The 14,129-nt window shown below is 33.6% G+C and overlaps 4 protein-coding genes across 6 annotated transcripts; 3 read left to right on the forward strand and 1 right to left on the reverse strand.

The window, feature by feature from the left end:
* Positions 1–484: 484 nt before the first annotated feature.
* LOC110826255 (uncharacterized) lies at positions 485–3,223 on the forward strand. Of its 3 annotated transcripts, none has more exons than XM_022056868.2 (2): positions 485–879; positions 2,108–3,223. In XM_022056868.2, the coding sequence occupies exons 1-2, from the start codon at positions 844–846 to the stop codon at positions 3,011–3,013; spliced, it is 942 nt and encodes a 313-aa protein (XP_021912560.1). In that variant the 5' UTR covers positions 485–843; the 3' UTR covers positions 3,014–3,223. The 3 variants fall into 3 exon arrangements, with proteins under 3 accessions (XP_021912560.1, XP_021912561.1, XP_021912562.1); XM_022056869.2 differs by lacking the exon at positions 485–879 and adding an exon at positions 891–1,683; XM_022056870.2 differs by lacking the exon at positions 485–879 and adding an exon at positions 1,698–1,993.
* Positions 3,224–6,584: 3,361 nt separating this feature from the next.
* LOC148269004 (RING-H2 finger protein ATL57-like) lies at positions 6,585–7,256 on the forward strand. The gene has a single exon (XM_088212290.1). It carries the CDS (start codon positions 6,585–6,587, stop codon positions 7,254–7,256), a length of 672 nt encoding a protein of 223 aa, XP_088068416.1.
* Positions 7,257–7,712: 456 nt separating this feature from the next.
* Positions 7,713–10,920, forward strand: LOC110826248 (Tetratricopeptide repeat (TPR)-like superfamily protein). Its single transcript, XM_022056861.2, has 4 exons — positions 7,713–9,279; positions 9,492–9,644; positions 9,786–9,857; positions 10,319–10,920. The coding sequence occupies exons 1-4, from the start codon at positions 8,032–8,034 to the stop codon at positions 10,430–10,432; spliced, it is 1,587 nt and encodes a 528-aa protein (XP_021912553.1). The 5' UTR covers positions 7,713–8,031; the 3' UTR covers positions 10,433–10,920.
* A 397-nt stretch (positions 10,921–11,317) lies between these two features.
* Positions 11,318–13,725, reverse strand: LOC110826254 (large ribosomal subunit protein uL23). The gene is made up of 4 exons (XM_022056866.2): positions 13,592–13,725; positions 13,351–13,417; positions 12,161–12,524; positions 11,318–11,612 (listed from the first exon to the last, which is right to left on the reverse strand). The coding sequence occupies exons 2-4, from the start codon at positions 13,364–13,366 to the stop codon at positions 11,528–11,530; spliced, it is 465 nt and encodes a 154-aa protein (XP_021912558.1). The 5' UTR covers positions 13,367–13,417; positions 13,592–13,725; the 3' UTR covers positions 11,318–11,527.
* Positions 13,726–14,129: the final 404 nt, after the last annotated feature.

Genomic DNA, 14,129 nt, shown 5'->3' on the forward strand with positions numbered 1-14,129 from the left:
AAAAAGGAAATTGCCTTTTAGGAAAGGGCATTTATGGAAACGTACCATAAAACCGCGTTACAAAGAAGGTAATAAGCGAACAGCTAGCTTCCGTAAACCTATTATTGAGGGAAACAGCCGTTTCCGTTTACATATATACAAAGGAATATATATATATATATATATATATTTAAGAAAATCTAACTGGATTTTATTGACTGACTACCCAATAAAGAGAAAGCGATTATAATCATCTCAGCCATATGACCATATATGTAAATATATACATGGGTTGTTGTCGTTGGCCATGTTCTTTATGATGTAATCACAGTGTAATCTGATTTATTCATGCATTATATGTATGTATACACATTAGAGAGAAGAGACAAGAGGTTTATTTTAAGTAAAAGACAAGAGACCTGAAAGAGTGGGAGGGAGTTGAAAAGAAATTCAATTTTTACATATATATACACATATACTATATATAAAGAGAGAGAGTAGAAAATGGAATCTGGGTTTTTCTAATTGGAAGGTCTTTTCGCAAAATCCTTTATTTTCTTTCTTTTTGTTTTTGAGGAAGGCAAAACCCTTAATTTTCTATTGTGTGATGTGGACTGGTTTTTTCTGGAGGTTTATGAGAAATCTCTCTCTCTCTCTCTCTCTCTCTCCTTCTCTCTCTCCCCTTAAATGTCTTTCATTTGCTCTATAAATAACTCACAGGCAATCTTTTTGTCTAAACTCTCTAGACTTTGATTTCTCTATTCATATACCTTTTTCTTTTCTCTATTTCATCTTCTTCTAATCAGAAAAGAAAAGAAAAGAAAAGAAAAGAAAAGGAAAGAGAAGAGAAGAAAAGAACAAACAATGGAGGATTTGGGTTCTATTTGGTGTTATCAGGAGGTGGGTTTTTCTTCATTTCTGTCCTCATCTCCTTCTCTATTTTTAAAACTACCTTTTAGATTCTCTGTTCTTGTCTGCAACAATGTCTGATCCTGTTATTCATGCTGATAAATTTGCTCCACTCCATCGGTAGTTATCTCAGTCCACAGTTTCCTCCGAGTCTAATTCATGGCAATAACCCAATTATGGTTTCTGTGATTCTGTTTTTGTTTCGTCTTAATTTGGATATTAATGTCATTTCCTGCTTGCTGGATGAAGTGTCTCTATTGCAGAATTACTCTACATATTTTAGTATCATTAAAATAATATTTTTGAAGATCGTAATCTTGATGAATTGATCTTTTGCTTGAATTCTTGTTTTATTTTCCAGTTTATATTATAGTATTTACTGTACATGAATATTGATTTGATTCAAATCTTCTGTCCTGTTTAGTACATAATATGTAAAGTTTGAACTTTTCTGAGTGAACTCTTGTCGGGTTCTGATAGAAACTTGGGGTATTTTCTTTGCTTAATGTATCTACTGGGACCAAAAAAGGTCTATTTCATTATTAAGTTAGATTCAATGGTGGTCATATGCCCTTATTTTTAGGGTTTTTCCCCAATTCTGAAGGCAAATCAAACCCTTTTGTTTGACTGAAAGAGCTGGAGAGATTTGCATGGGCCCTAGTTGTGATTATAAAGTTCCTCCTAACTTTGAATTTTATTGGGTTTTTATTTTTTGGATTTTCTCTTTGCGACAAAAAAGATCTCTGGTTTTTCTAAAGAAGCAGGTCTAATGTCCATGTCCAAATCTTCTTCAAGGTCTGGGTTTGATTACTGCCAAACTGTTCGTTTAAATTCCTCTTTGAAAAATCACAAGGCTGCAATTTCAGTCTTGGGTTCCATGGATGTTTCTCTTTGAATCTCTTTAGATTCTCAGTTTTCCATGTTCATGATGCATGGTGTTATAAACAGCACTGTGACACTAAATTTGTATTACGATAGCTTTCTCTCCATTGTTTAGATTTCGTGACACAAATTTCGAATCACGTGTATAAATTATTACAATAGAGTATTGACATGCCATCAGTCTTGTTCATGAATCAGTTCCTGATCCAATTAGTAGTGTCAGGTTATTAGCACATATTTTTGAGACATGATCCGATCTGGGTCATGTCGTGTTAGTATCTTGTTTTCGTAGAATAGATTTGTTTTGATACTGAATTATTTGTTTCGTGTTTGGCAGGGAATTGATGAGCTGAGACAGAAGCTTCAATACACTGCTTTTGAATTGGAGTCTATTAAAATGGAAGCAAATGAGGAAGTAAGGAAGCACAAGGAAGAAGTCAAGCATTTGCTCAATCTTCTAAAGCTTGCTTATCAAGAAAGAGATGAAGCCAAAGATCAATTGCAGAAACTGATAAACAAGCTAATACCTTCTTCAGCTCAAACTGAATTAAACCCAATTCTCCCCCAAGTCCCGCCTGAAAGTCCTCTCTTATTCCCTACAGCAAAAGCCAACTCAAGCATTACAGAATCCAACAGCTTATCCCATGGCTCCTCTCCAGTTGATTCGTTCTTCGATGCAGTCTCTTCCCCCGATTTCTCGAACATCAACGTGGCGGATTCAGCCCAATTGGGATTTGTCAAACAGCCTTTCATGCAAGATTACAATTGCTCAATCCCAAAACCTTTAGTCCCTCAAGTAATGACTAAAATTGACCCGGAAATTGCTGCTATCGATAAGCTTGTCAAGGGGAAAACTTTGCCTCAGAAAGGAAAACTTTTGCAGGCTGTAATGGAAGCGGGTCCACTTCTCCAGACTCTGCTTGTAGCTGGACCTCTTCCTCAATGGCGAAATCCCCCTCCTCTGCAATCCTTCAAGATCCCACCTGTGTCAATCAAGAACTATGAAGCTAATACTCCAGTTCTGGATACCCAGAAACCAGCTCTGAATTCTGTTCAGAAGCCATTGAATAATCCATCATCATCGTATGTTGAGATTTCAAGAGGATCTTCTCAAATGTGTTCGGCTTCGCTGTTGAACTTTTCGAATGGGATGGTTTCCGGCCTGAGCAGCGGCCGGCTACTGAGTTCCGGGCCGAGTTTTAGCAATCAGATCCCGACAGGGAAGAGACAGAGGTTTCAATAGGATAAAACCAAGATTAATTTGGTTATTAGACTTTTGTGTAAAAAAAAAAAAAAAAAAAAAACAGGAAAAGTTAAAATTGAAATTGAAGGACAAATTTACAGTGTAAATTGATACACTGAGTCTGATTTGATTAATATAGTTGTTGATCAAAGTTTGTTCATCCTGATTTTGTATATCCAATTTTTATACAGTTCTTGCTCTTCCCCTGCTTCTGACATTTACCAGCTTATGTGATAGCCTGCATGGATATACATAAATCTACACGTTCATACATACATACATATATATATATATATATATATATTCCATTTGCATGTCATAAATTGATAATGGAAAAAAATTAATTGAATTCAGTTGAACTGTAATCGTAATATTTTGTTAGTCAGTCATTATTGGTCGAAATTGAAGAATATATAAATATATTAAAAAATAATTTTTTATATTTTTAAATTGTAATTCCCAATTCTAAAATAATTAGAATTAAACTCGTACTCAAACTCGTGCTGTGGTGGAAGATGAAATTTGCTAATACAAAATTTAAAAAATAAATAAAATAATTAACGAATGAAAGAGAACTTTTCATCGTTATAATACGTAGAAACTATGAGTTTCTTATTTTTTTTTTATATTTATAAAAAAAAAAACAAAAAAAAAAAAATTGGTAAGAGGTGTTTAATGGGTGTGTGAAAACAAGAATCAAAATAAGCAGAGACACTGTTGGAAAGACAATATATATATATATATATGTATGTATGTTATATATGTATGTACGTATGTATGTATAGACAGTCAGCATCTTGTTTGTTGCTGGGCGGCTTCTCAATTTTGAAATCTGCAACAAATAAATGGTGAAATAATTATGGGATGGTCGGAAAATACTAATAATAATAATTTATAATTACCAGACTGCATTTAATTCAGATAATATTGTGTTTTAAAATTAATGTCTCGATCTTAAATCGTATTTCTTAATTCATCTAAAATTCGTAATTTTTTTTAAAATTAATTAATTAATCTAATTTGTATTGAGTTAAACACAAGTTTAATACTGTAGAATTAAAAGGGTGGGTTACAAAATTAATTAAAATTTGAAATATATAAATTCAAATTTATTAAATTAAAATTTTGATAATTTTTTTTAGTCAACTTAATTATATTTCAGAACGTAAACATTTATTAGCACTGCAGGATTGGATTGTACGAGAAGGCGGGGAGTTATTTATGAGGGAGGGCAGTCGATGATTAAATTATATATAATATATATATATATATATATATATATATATATACTTGTCCGCATCCCAAATACGAAGAGAATGAAACTGGTAAAAGCAAAATCTTGTCGTCAATTGTGCCTTCAAATTCGATTTTGATTTGGACCGCCACGACCCGTGACCCGACCCGAAAATTGTGACAGCCCCGAAGGACTCTTTTCCCGATTTGGAGAATTTAACGCTTTGAGCTGGCGAATGCCAACAGCATCATTCTTTCTAATGGTTAAAAGAATTTTATATGCTAATTCTAATTCTAATTCAAAGTTATAAAATTTTAATAACTACTAAAATTTAAATGAGTTGATTATAATTCGATAGCAATAAATTTATAATGTTTAATTTAGTATAATTTTAATAACATAATATTTGGTTTTTAATATTTAAAATTTTTGTATTTTAATTAAAAATTATAAATTTAATGTTCGTCAAAGATATTAAATTTATTATTTTATAATTTTATTATAAATTATTGATAACAAATTTATAATATTTAATTTAATAAAATTAATAAATTAATTAATAAAATTACAGTGATCAAATTAAATAAATTATGTCAATAAATTTATAATGTTTTGAAAATTTTGATTGATGTAATCACGATAAAAATAATATTTAGTCAAATATTTTAAGAATGGTTCATAAACCTCGCGAATAGATATTCATTTTATATGTTATCATAGTGTACAATATGTTTTATATGTGATTATATATTAATCATGCTTAAGATTAGATTAATCTTTCCCAACCTTTTTTATTATTGAAAAGAAAAAATATATTGCTCAACAATTTGTAATAGAATCTCAATATTAGAAATTTATATGTATATATATAGGTAAAATCATCTTAAAAAGATGGTCCGATATGCAAAATCTAATAAAACCCATAATGAATCTGAAACAAACAAATTATATAACATATATGTGTATATATATATATATATATATATATATAGGTTAGAACATAGGGCTTGCCTAATTTTGTAAAGCTAGTCTAAATGGCTGCTAATGATGACGAGGAAAGGAAGAAGGAGATAAGGTTGGCGCCAAGTCCAGATGGACAAGTCTCAGATAAGGAGAGAGGAATTCCTCTCTTTCACTGTCTTCTCTGTAAATGAAAAGACTAGTTTTGAATATTTACTGATACTGCTTATGTCTGCTATATATATATATACATGTATATATGTATATATATATATGTACGTATTGTCCATGTTCAATGCTTTGTAAATAATTTCTATTACGTTAGGCAGAAGGCATTTTCTACGTGCATCATTTCTCTCTACTTAGCTGTATTTCCATATACACGTTTATATATCTTTTTCAAGATTTATTTTTGCGATGAGTACTTAAGCATGTTTATTTAGTCAGTACTGACCTATATCTATAGGTATATCAACTCACGTTCGATTAAAATCATGTGATTATCAAGTGGGTTTTTTTCTTTTTTTCAACTATGGATATATCTATAGGTATATGTACGTATTGTTGATTGAAACTTTTCTTGATCTGCCTCGAGAGTTTCATAAATCTAATTCTATGTTTGTTGAATATCTCAACAGTTTGAAGGTTGCTAGGAGAAAAAAAATAAAATAGTTGCAGGAAGAAATAGATTGATTGCATAAATTATATATATATATATATGTATATACAAACACACAGGGAGATACACAAACATATATATGGATAAGCAGGCTTTAATTTAGATTCATTATTCTATGGATAAGCAATTATATATAGTTGCCAACCTTGCATGTTATTCATCCAAGTTGGCATGCATTATAATTATTGATAAAATTTTGAATCAATATTTTATTAGGATCATATTTAATCTTAGAAATTAATTAAAGACTGATTAACATGAACTAAGGATTAATTTTGTAATTAAATTAATGATTCATTATCAATGTCTTCTTCCCCAAATTTATATAATCAACTTAAGAATCATCTTGGCTTGATTACCAAAACAGACAGCAGAGCATTTTGTCACAAACTGGAATAATTTAATTTAATTTGTAGCAACTAACACATAGTTATAAGAAAAATTAACCTAAGCATCATCAACAATTCTTTCATCTCCATGTCTCTGTCTGCATCTTCTTCGATTTTCTCGTCTTTGAATTCTCAAATTCCTCTTCGCTCTCCTCTCAAATGTTTTCGAACGTTCAAAGAAAATCGATAACCCTTACATTTTTTTCATTCAAACACTTTTGAACTCTCCATTTTCCCTGAGTATTCATAACGTATTGAACTTTATTATTTATGTTTTAACACTGTCTTTTTATCTTTAATTAGAACACAATGTTGTCTAGTTTTATTCCATCTCCGGCTCCATTTTCAATTTCAGAAACTCCGAATTCTCCAACTCCGCGTCATCATGATCCGTATTTGATCTCCTCGGTTGCAGTCGTGTGCATAATCGTTCTCTTATTAAGCTACCAGAAAATATTAAGACGTACTTGTTGTGCGATTAACTCCTTGACTTTATCCCAAAACCGTGATCAACCAAGCCGGCTACTACTAGCCCACCGGCAGCCGGCCAGCAGCCTGGAGCACAGCCTGTCCCTTGAATTCCCGAGCCGTGGACTCGAACCCACCATAGTTCGCTCTCTTCCTATTTCTCAGTTCAAGAAGGAATCACAAGAAGAAGCCAACAGTGAGTGTGGAGTTTGCTTGGGTGAATTTGAAGAAGGAGAATGGCTAAGACATCTACCAAATTGCCACCATGTGTTTCATGTTGAGTGCATTGACAGATGGTTTCAGTCTCATTCGAGCTGTCCTCTTTGCAGGTCAAGTGGTCATGCGTTTTTTAATGGCGGTGGTGATGTGGGTTGTGTGTATAGTAGTTTGTTAGAGACGTTGAGGAGGGAGGATTTTCGCCATGAAAGAGCTCGGAGTTTTCAGAGTATGCGAGCTGAGGTTTTGCAGAGCTCGGTGCTTAGGTGTGGAGCAGCAGCTGCAGGTGCCAGTTGATTCAATCATGACATCTCTACATAGTTAGGTGCCAGCATGTATATACATTCTATTGTAAATATCTTTTATCTTTCCCAAAACAGACCGAATATAGAAGTGATGAATGCTGTTAATGGAGAAATTAGTGGCAGAGAATAAGAAAATATGACTTAATTAGTGAAGAAGTTAAAAGTAAGAAGTAAAAAAACATGTCTTAACGGACTGTCTTATGTTTATATAAGACAGTCCGTTTACATCAAATGAATTCATTTCTTTATAACTTCACTTCTCATTGTGCGGCTTATTTTTCATTGAGTGCATTTTCTCTTTCTTTTCTACAATATATATATATATATATATATTTGTTATAACTCTTTTGCTCTGTTTCTCAACATTTTTGCCTTCAGAATCTCCAAAATGAAGATGGAATAAAATGGGTATAGAATTTAAAATGGTAAGTTTAGGCTTTTTGGGCTTTCAGAAAATGTTTAAGGCCGTCCATGAAACAGCCTAAAAATCGCCCAATTAATGAAATTTTAAGGTCGTATATATTGCTTAAGCCCGGCAAAACTCCAAGGTCGCAATCTTTTACAGAAGAAATAGGGACTTGAAGCATTAATCTCTTCTGAAAAGCTATATGCGCTATGTTAGGTGCTTCGGCATTCATGGCATATTCTACGAGGATCATGGGTTTACTCGACGAGTCCACTCACCGAGTTACTCCCCACTGAGTACTTCAATAACTCACTGGATTGATTCTCGTTTTCCACTATTACAGACGTGAAAGAGACAAAACATGGACGTTAAGACACAAACCATTTGGGATGCTGCTAGAACAATCTCTCTTTCATCAAATAGGAGCAATGGGTTCTCTCCTTTGTTCTTCTTCTGCCATAATTGTCATAAACGAATTGTTAAACACAAGAACCCAGTTTATCCTCTGTTATCTTGTTTAAAGCAGAGCAGTAACGGCGTCAACCAAGTCGTTGGTGGCAAAGTTGTTGGGAGGAAAACTTCATGTTTGAATAGTGGCGAGGAACCACCGGCAGCACTGTACGATCACTGGATTCGTGAGTATTGCAGAGCAGGGAACATTGACAAGGCCATGGCTCTTGTTGCTCAAATGGAGGCTCTGGGTTCTCGACCAGATTCTGGTTCTTACGCTTGCTTGATCGAGAGCTTAGCCGGCGTGGGCAGGATGCTGGAGGCCGATGCTTTGTTTTTGGAAATGGCGTTTGTTGGGTTTGATAATCCGTGGCTGAGATTAAAACTCTACAATGTTTTGCTCAGAGGGTGTTTGAAGAAAGGCCTCTTTAACCTATCTGTTAAAATCTTGGCCTCCATGGACGAACTGGATGTCGGTAAAAACCGAGAAACATACGAGATTCTTCTGGATTACCATGTCAGTGCAGGTCGGTTGCAGGATAGTTGGTTGATTGTTAATGAAATGCAGCAAAAAGGGTTTAAATTGAACTCCTTTGTGTACAGTAAAATCATTGGTATTTACAGGGACAATGGCATGTGGAAGAAAGCAATTGGTGTTATGGAGGAGATTAGAGAGACGGGTATCCCATTAGATAATCAGATATACAACAGTTTGATTGATACTTTTGGAAAATATGGAGAGTTAGATGAAGCCTTACAGGTGTTTGATAAAATGCAGCAGGAAAGTGGTATAAGCCCGGATATTACCACGTGGAACTCGTTGATCCGGTGGCATTGTAAGGCTGGTAAGGTAGAAAGGGCTTTAGAGCTATTTTCGAGGATGCACGAACAAGGGTTGTATCCTGATCCCAAGATCTTTATTAATCTTATAACTCGGTTGGGCGAGCAAGGGAAATGGGAGATGATGAAGAAGAATTTTGAAGTTATGAAATGTAGAGGTTATAGAGATGTTGGGGTGATATATGCCATTTTGGTTGATATTTACGGGCAGTATGGGCGATTCCAGGATGCTGAAAACTGCATAGCTGCTCTCAAATCGGAAGGTCTTATGCTGACAGCGAACATATTTTGTGTTTTAGCCAATGCTTATGCTCAGCAGGTGCAGGGTGTTTAATGACTCTTAGCTTCTTGGTTTTCTATTATTCTCGTTTACAAAAGAAATAAAGAAAGAAAACTTTAATTAGTTAAGGAAGGAATTTACACCTTTTAGATCCTAGTCAGAAGCATACTATGATAGATATAATGGCCTAATGGATATATAGATATGACCATGAGATCCCAATGCCTATGGGATCTTGTATTTTGCTGCAGGGACAATGCGAACAGACAATCAAGGTGCTTCAGCTTATGGAAGCTGAAGGGATTGAGCCAAATCTTATAATGCTGAATGTGTTGATCAATGCATTTGGTAATGCTGGGAGGCATATGGAGGCGCTATCTATTTATCATCATATAAAAGAATCTGTAAGCCCCCAACCGCAAAATATACATATTTAGAATTCGATAATACTGCTGGACTATTGAAGTCCTTCATCCTATTCATTATATTGTTGATTTATAGCAGTACTGTAGTTTCTAATGAGAAAATTCATACTTCTTCTAAAGGGTTTTAGTCCTGATGTGGTTACATATAGTACGCTAATGAAGGCATTCATTCGAGCCAAGAGTTTCGAGAAGGTACTCAATAACTCTTTGTTGCTTTTTAAAGTCATATATTGCAAGATCTTGTAAAAGATATTGTCCATGTTAATTACAAGATTTTTCCCTAGATATCTTAGAACCGAGATTATTGCTACTCTAAAAGTTTTGGGGAAGGAAACACATTGAATTTTAAGAATTCTTTCATAGTGTATTTGGGTTCATCCTTTGTAAAGCAGTCATTTTGATCCAACCACTTAAACTCTCTGTCTTGAATTTTCTGTTTTCATTGGATTGTTTAATCTATGTTTTTATAGCAATTATACTGGATATTTCAGTTCTCTGTCCTTATAGCTGCTAAATTGTGTTTCTCTAGTTACTAAATTTCTTTTTGGGGAAAAAATATTTGCTTGTTTACTTCTGTTACTGGTTCTGATACATCAATGACCCTGTTGCTATTAATTTCTTAGGATAATACATTCTAACTATGTGCTCGGCAGGTCCCTGAAATATACACGGAAATGGAATCATCAGGTTGCACTCCAGACAGAAAAGCTAGACAGTTGTTAAAATCAGCTGTGATGGTACTTAAGCAGAGAAACTACAAGTATTAGATTGGGGAAAGATATGTTTCCCATTCGAGATATGTTTCCCTTTCACGGCATTCTTGCCTTCGATGCATTGCTTTAGCTATAAGTTCATAGCCCTAGCAGGATGGGAGGCTGATATTTTCAGAAACAGATTGATATTGCTGTGAAGTCCAGTTTCTTCCCTGTTTGGGTTTCAGAGATCTTCTCCTTTTGATTAGATTCTTATCCTATTCACAGGATGGGTGACTTGTGTTTGCCAAACTCTACTCTAACCAGTGACTGATTAGATTTGGAGAGGAACCATTTACATTCAGGAAATTATCATTCAGAAATTAAACAGATGCAAGCTGATGGAATCAGTGGTTTAGACAATCAAACTTGAGATTAGTTTGATTGATTGTACAGCTGAAATTTCAGGGGAGAGTTTTCTAATTTTGTAATTTAGGACACAGGTCTATACATGTATGTTCTATATTTTCTAGTCAATCCTATTAAAAGATTATTGGCTTAAATTTTAATCGTATAAGATAGAAGACATAAGAATAAAATATAAGCCGGATAAAATATTTGAACTAAAGTTGCATTTTGGTTTCAAGTCAATTTGATATTTAGTTCATTTTATAAATTTTTTTTGTGTGAATTTGTTTAATAATTAAAAATAAATTGAAAATACGAGTGAAATTGTTAATTATACATTAAGCATATAAATTATAACAATTAAGTATGGTATGAATATTAGTGAGTTTAAAGATTTCATTACTTTATTTTAAATTTTTGTGCCACAAATAAATTTGAATATATGAACATAATATTGTATATATTTAATTTATTTTAAAATTTTACAATTAAATTATTAAAATAAATTATAATTTATTTGAACGTTTCAAGAAGAAATTGAAAGAAGTGTCATTAAATCAAAGATAGCTAACCATTAAAACAAAAGAAAGTGAATCAGAACTTGAACCATCCCAGTCCAACTAAACAAGCTGAAGCAAAATATGAACTGGCAGCCGAAAAAAAGAAATACAAAATTACAGCTCTTAAACTAATCCCTGAATCTCTCAGGTCCTCCAAACCAAAATGGAAAAATGAAGGCTTTAAAGGATGCGGGATACTGACTTAAATAATTCCAATTTTGTTTGCAACATCCAAAGCATCGTAATCGGGTGTCAACCTCACATATGCCTTCTTTGTGCCATCAGGCCTGGATCAAGAAAATGAAATGAACACAAGCATTCAGCAAGATATGAATAATTCCATTAGCAAACAAGGTAAGTTATACATATTAGAATAATGGTCTTCAGGTACTGCCATGAAATAATTTCTAGGCAATAGTTTCGATTTACGAAACCAGAATTCTCACTGCAAATGACATAATATGAGGTTAACAACACAAGCACTAATCATTTTCCAGATCAAGAATGTCGTCAGCAGGACTCCACTCAGAAAAATCTGAAACTATTTTTGCATAGAAATCTATCAGCATCCGTCAAAAATAGTTCATCTACATGGGTCTGATTAAGAAAGCAGTTATTTGAGGAGTATATGCCGTCCAACTAATTCCTTCATCATTATTTTTTTTTTCCACATATTCTGCTTCATAAATATTAGGCAGGTTGGTGTTTCAGAATATGTCTTGCTGATACCAAGCTGTAAATGGAAACTTCTCAGTTTTGTATGTGCTGTGTCATCACGAAACAAAGTAAATAAAATCTTGTAACGGTTCAGAAAACGAAGAACAGAATCTATTACCTGATCAAGGTATTCACTTTCTTGGTCTGAATATCATACATTTTCTTGACTGCAGCTTTTATTTTCTTCTTATCAGCACGAATGTCAACGATAAACACCAATGTGTTGTTGTCTTCAATTTTCTTCATAGCAGATTCAGTTGTCAGTGGGTATTTAAGAATCTGATAATGATCAAGCTTGTTTCGACCTGGAGCACTGATGCGAGGGTACTTAGGATTCCTGTCCTTCTTCAATGTCTTTGGCCGATGAAATGTGACAGACGTTCGGATCTTCTTTGCCTTCTTCTTAAAGGTAGGTCCTGATTTCACTACTTTGGCAGCCTTCATGGCCTGTGCCTTTGGGTCAGCCTTTTTGGAACTGTCACCTGCACGAGTACACCAACCAATACAATTAAGAAAAGGTATTCAATACACTATTAACATAATCAAAACAACATGCCAACAAAGGAACTTCTATCCTGGAAAGAAGGAAAGAAGAAAATATAGGAAATGACATCCGGTGACAAGCAAAAAGTCCGCTAATTAGCAAAATCCTTAACAGATAAAACAACACATAGGACATAATGATTTTACGTTCCCTAATTGATTATCTACAATTCGATGAGACAGGTACCAGACATACAGTACAGATGGATCAACTTCTGCCCGTAATTATTTGTAAATTGCATTAGCATGATCCTCAATGACCATATGGAAGCAGTATTACTCAAGTTTTTCACCATATTTATTACATCCCAATTATACCACCAGCAGAGTGGACTTACAAAATTGTTTGATTTAGGCAGATACTAAAAACAGCAAGTTTATACTGCTTAGGAAAAATTATAACCAATTAAACTAGAGTAATTTAAGCATATAAATCATCAACGAATCAAGAAAGGTATCTGGAAGGCATACTTCTGCTGATTCTATACAAGGATAGCAACATTAAGTTTCGTTTGGTAGCTAAGATATGGAAGGGAAGTAGAACATTCTTTCACCCAATAAAACATGCAAATCTCGCTACACTTAACAAAATTAAAATTGTTTCTATTCATTTTCTCTAAAACCAGACGAGCGAAAGGAAAAACGATCGGAACAAGAAGCGCATGAAAACTATAACAGACATGAAAAGAAGGTACCCCAATGCGGAGACGGAATACAATAAAATAAACAAGAAGCAAAAAAATAGCAATCAATAAAAATTAGTACCCTTAGGAGGAGGCATTTTCTATGGCAAAATTGGCGAAGCCCCTGACCCTTCTAACCAGCTGAAACCCTAATAAATCACAGGAAATATAGCTTGTTAGTTGCCAAAATCCTCCAACCGTACGCGAATAGACAGTGCCTACAGTTTCATGTGCGTGCAGGTAACATGTGGGGTTTTATATCTCTGTGAGAAGAGGCCGGTGTCTGTGAGACGTTTAGAGAGAGTAGGAGAAATACAGAATACCTGCAAAACACGAAGCGTGCGAGAGCAACCGTTCTAGGGTTTGAGGAAGACGAAATTGGGTTTATAAAAAAATACGGGATACGAAATTACCAATAACCAAATGGACTCGCGGGACTTATGGACTGGATCATCGGGCCGGGTCAAAATTTATTTTTAGACCCGATTATAAAGTTATTGGTATAACATAATTTTTTTGTTGTAGTAATTCTCATAATTTAAAATTTTAAAATAATTTAAAAATAACTGATATTTGGGGTTTAAATGCAGTCATATAATAGTCTTGAAAATAGTTCAAAAAACTCTGTGGTATTTTGAAATTTAGAAGTGGCCTTAAAATCTAAAGTAACTCACAACACTATGAATATATCCAAATCCTAGAACTATACTTAGAAATTTTAGTTAATGTAAATTTACATATTACTATGATTTATATAGTATAATAATACTATATACACCCACATGATAATCATAAGAATATTAATAAAATGTCTGTTAATGTGATAATTTATATTAAAAATATAATAAATTGTTAAATGAA

The sequence above is a fragment of the Carica papaya genome, chromosome 2 (genome assembly GCF_054855325.1).
Source record: "Carica papaya isolate Zhongbai chromosome 2, ASM5485532v1, whole genome shotgun sequence".
Lineage (NCBI taxonomy): Eukaryota > Viridiplantae > Streptophyta > Magnoliopsida > Brassicales > Caricaceae > Carica > Carica papaya.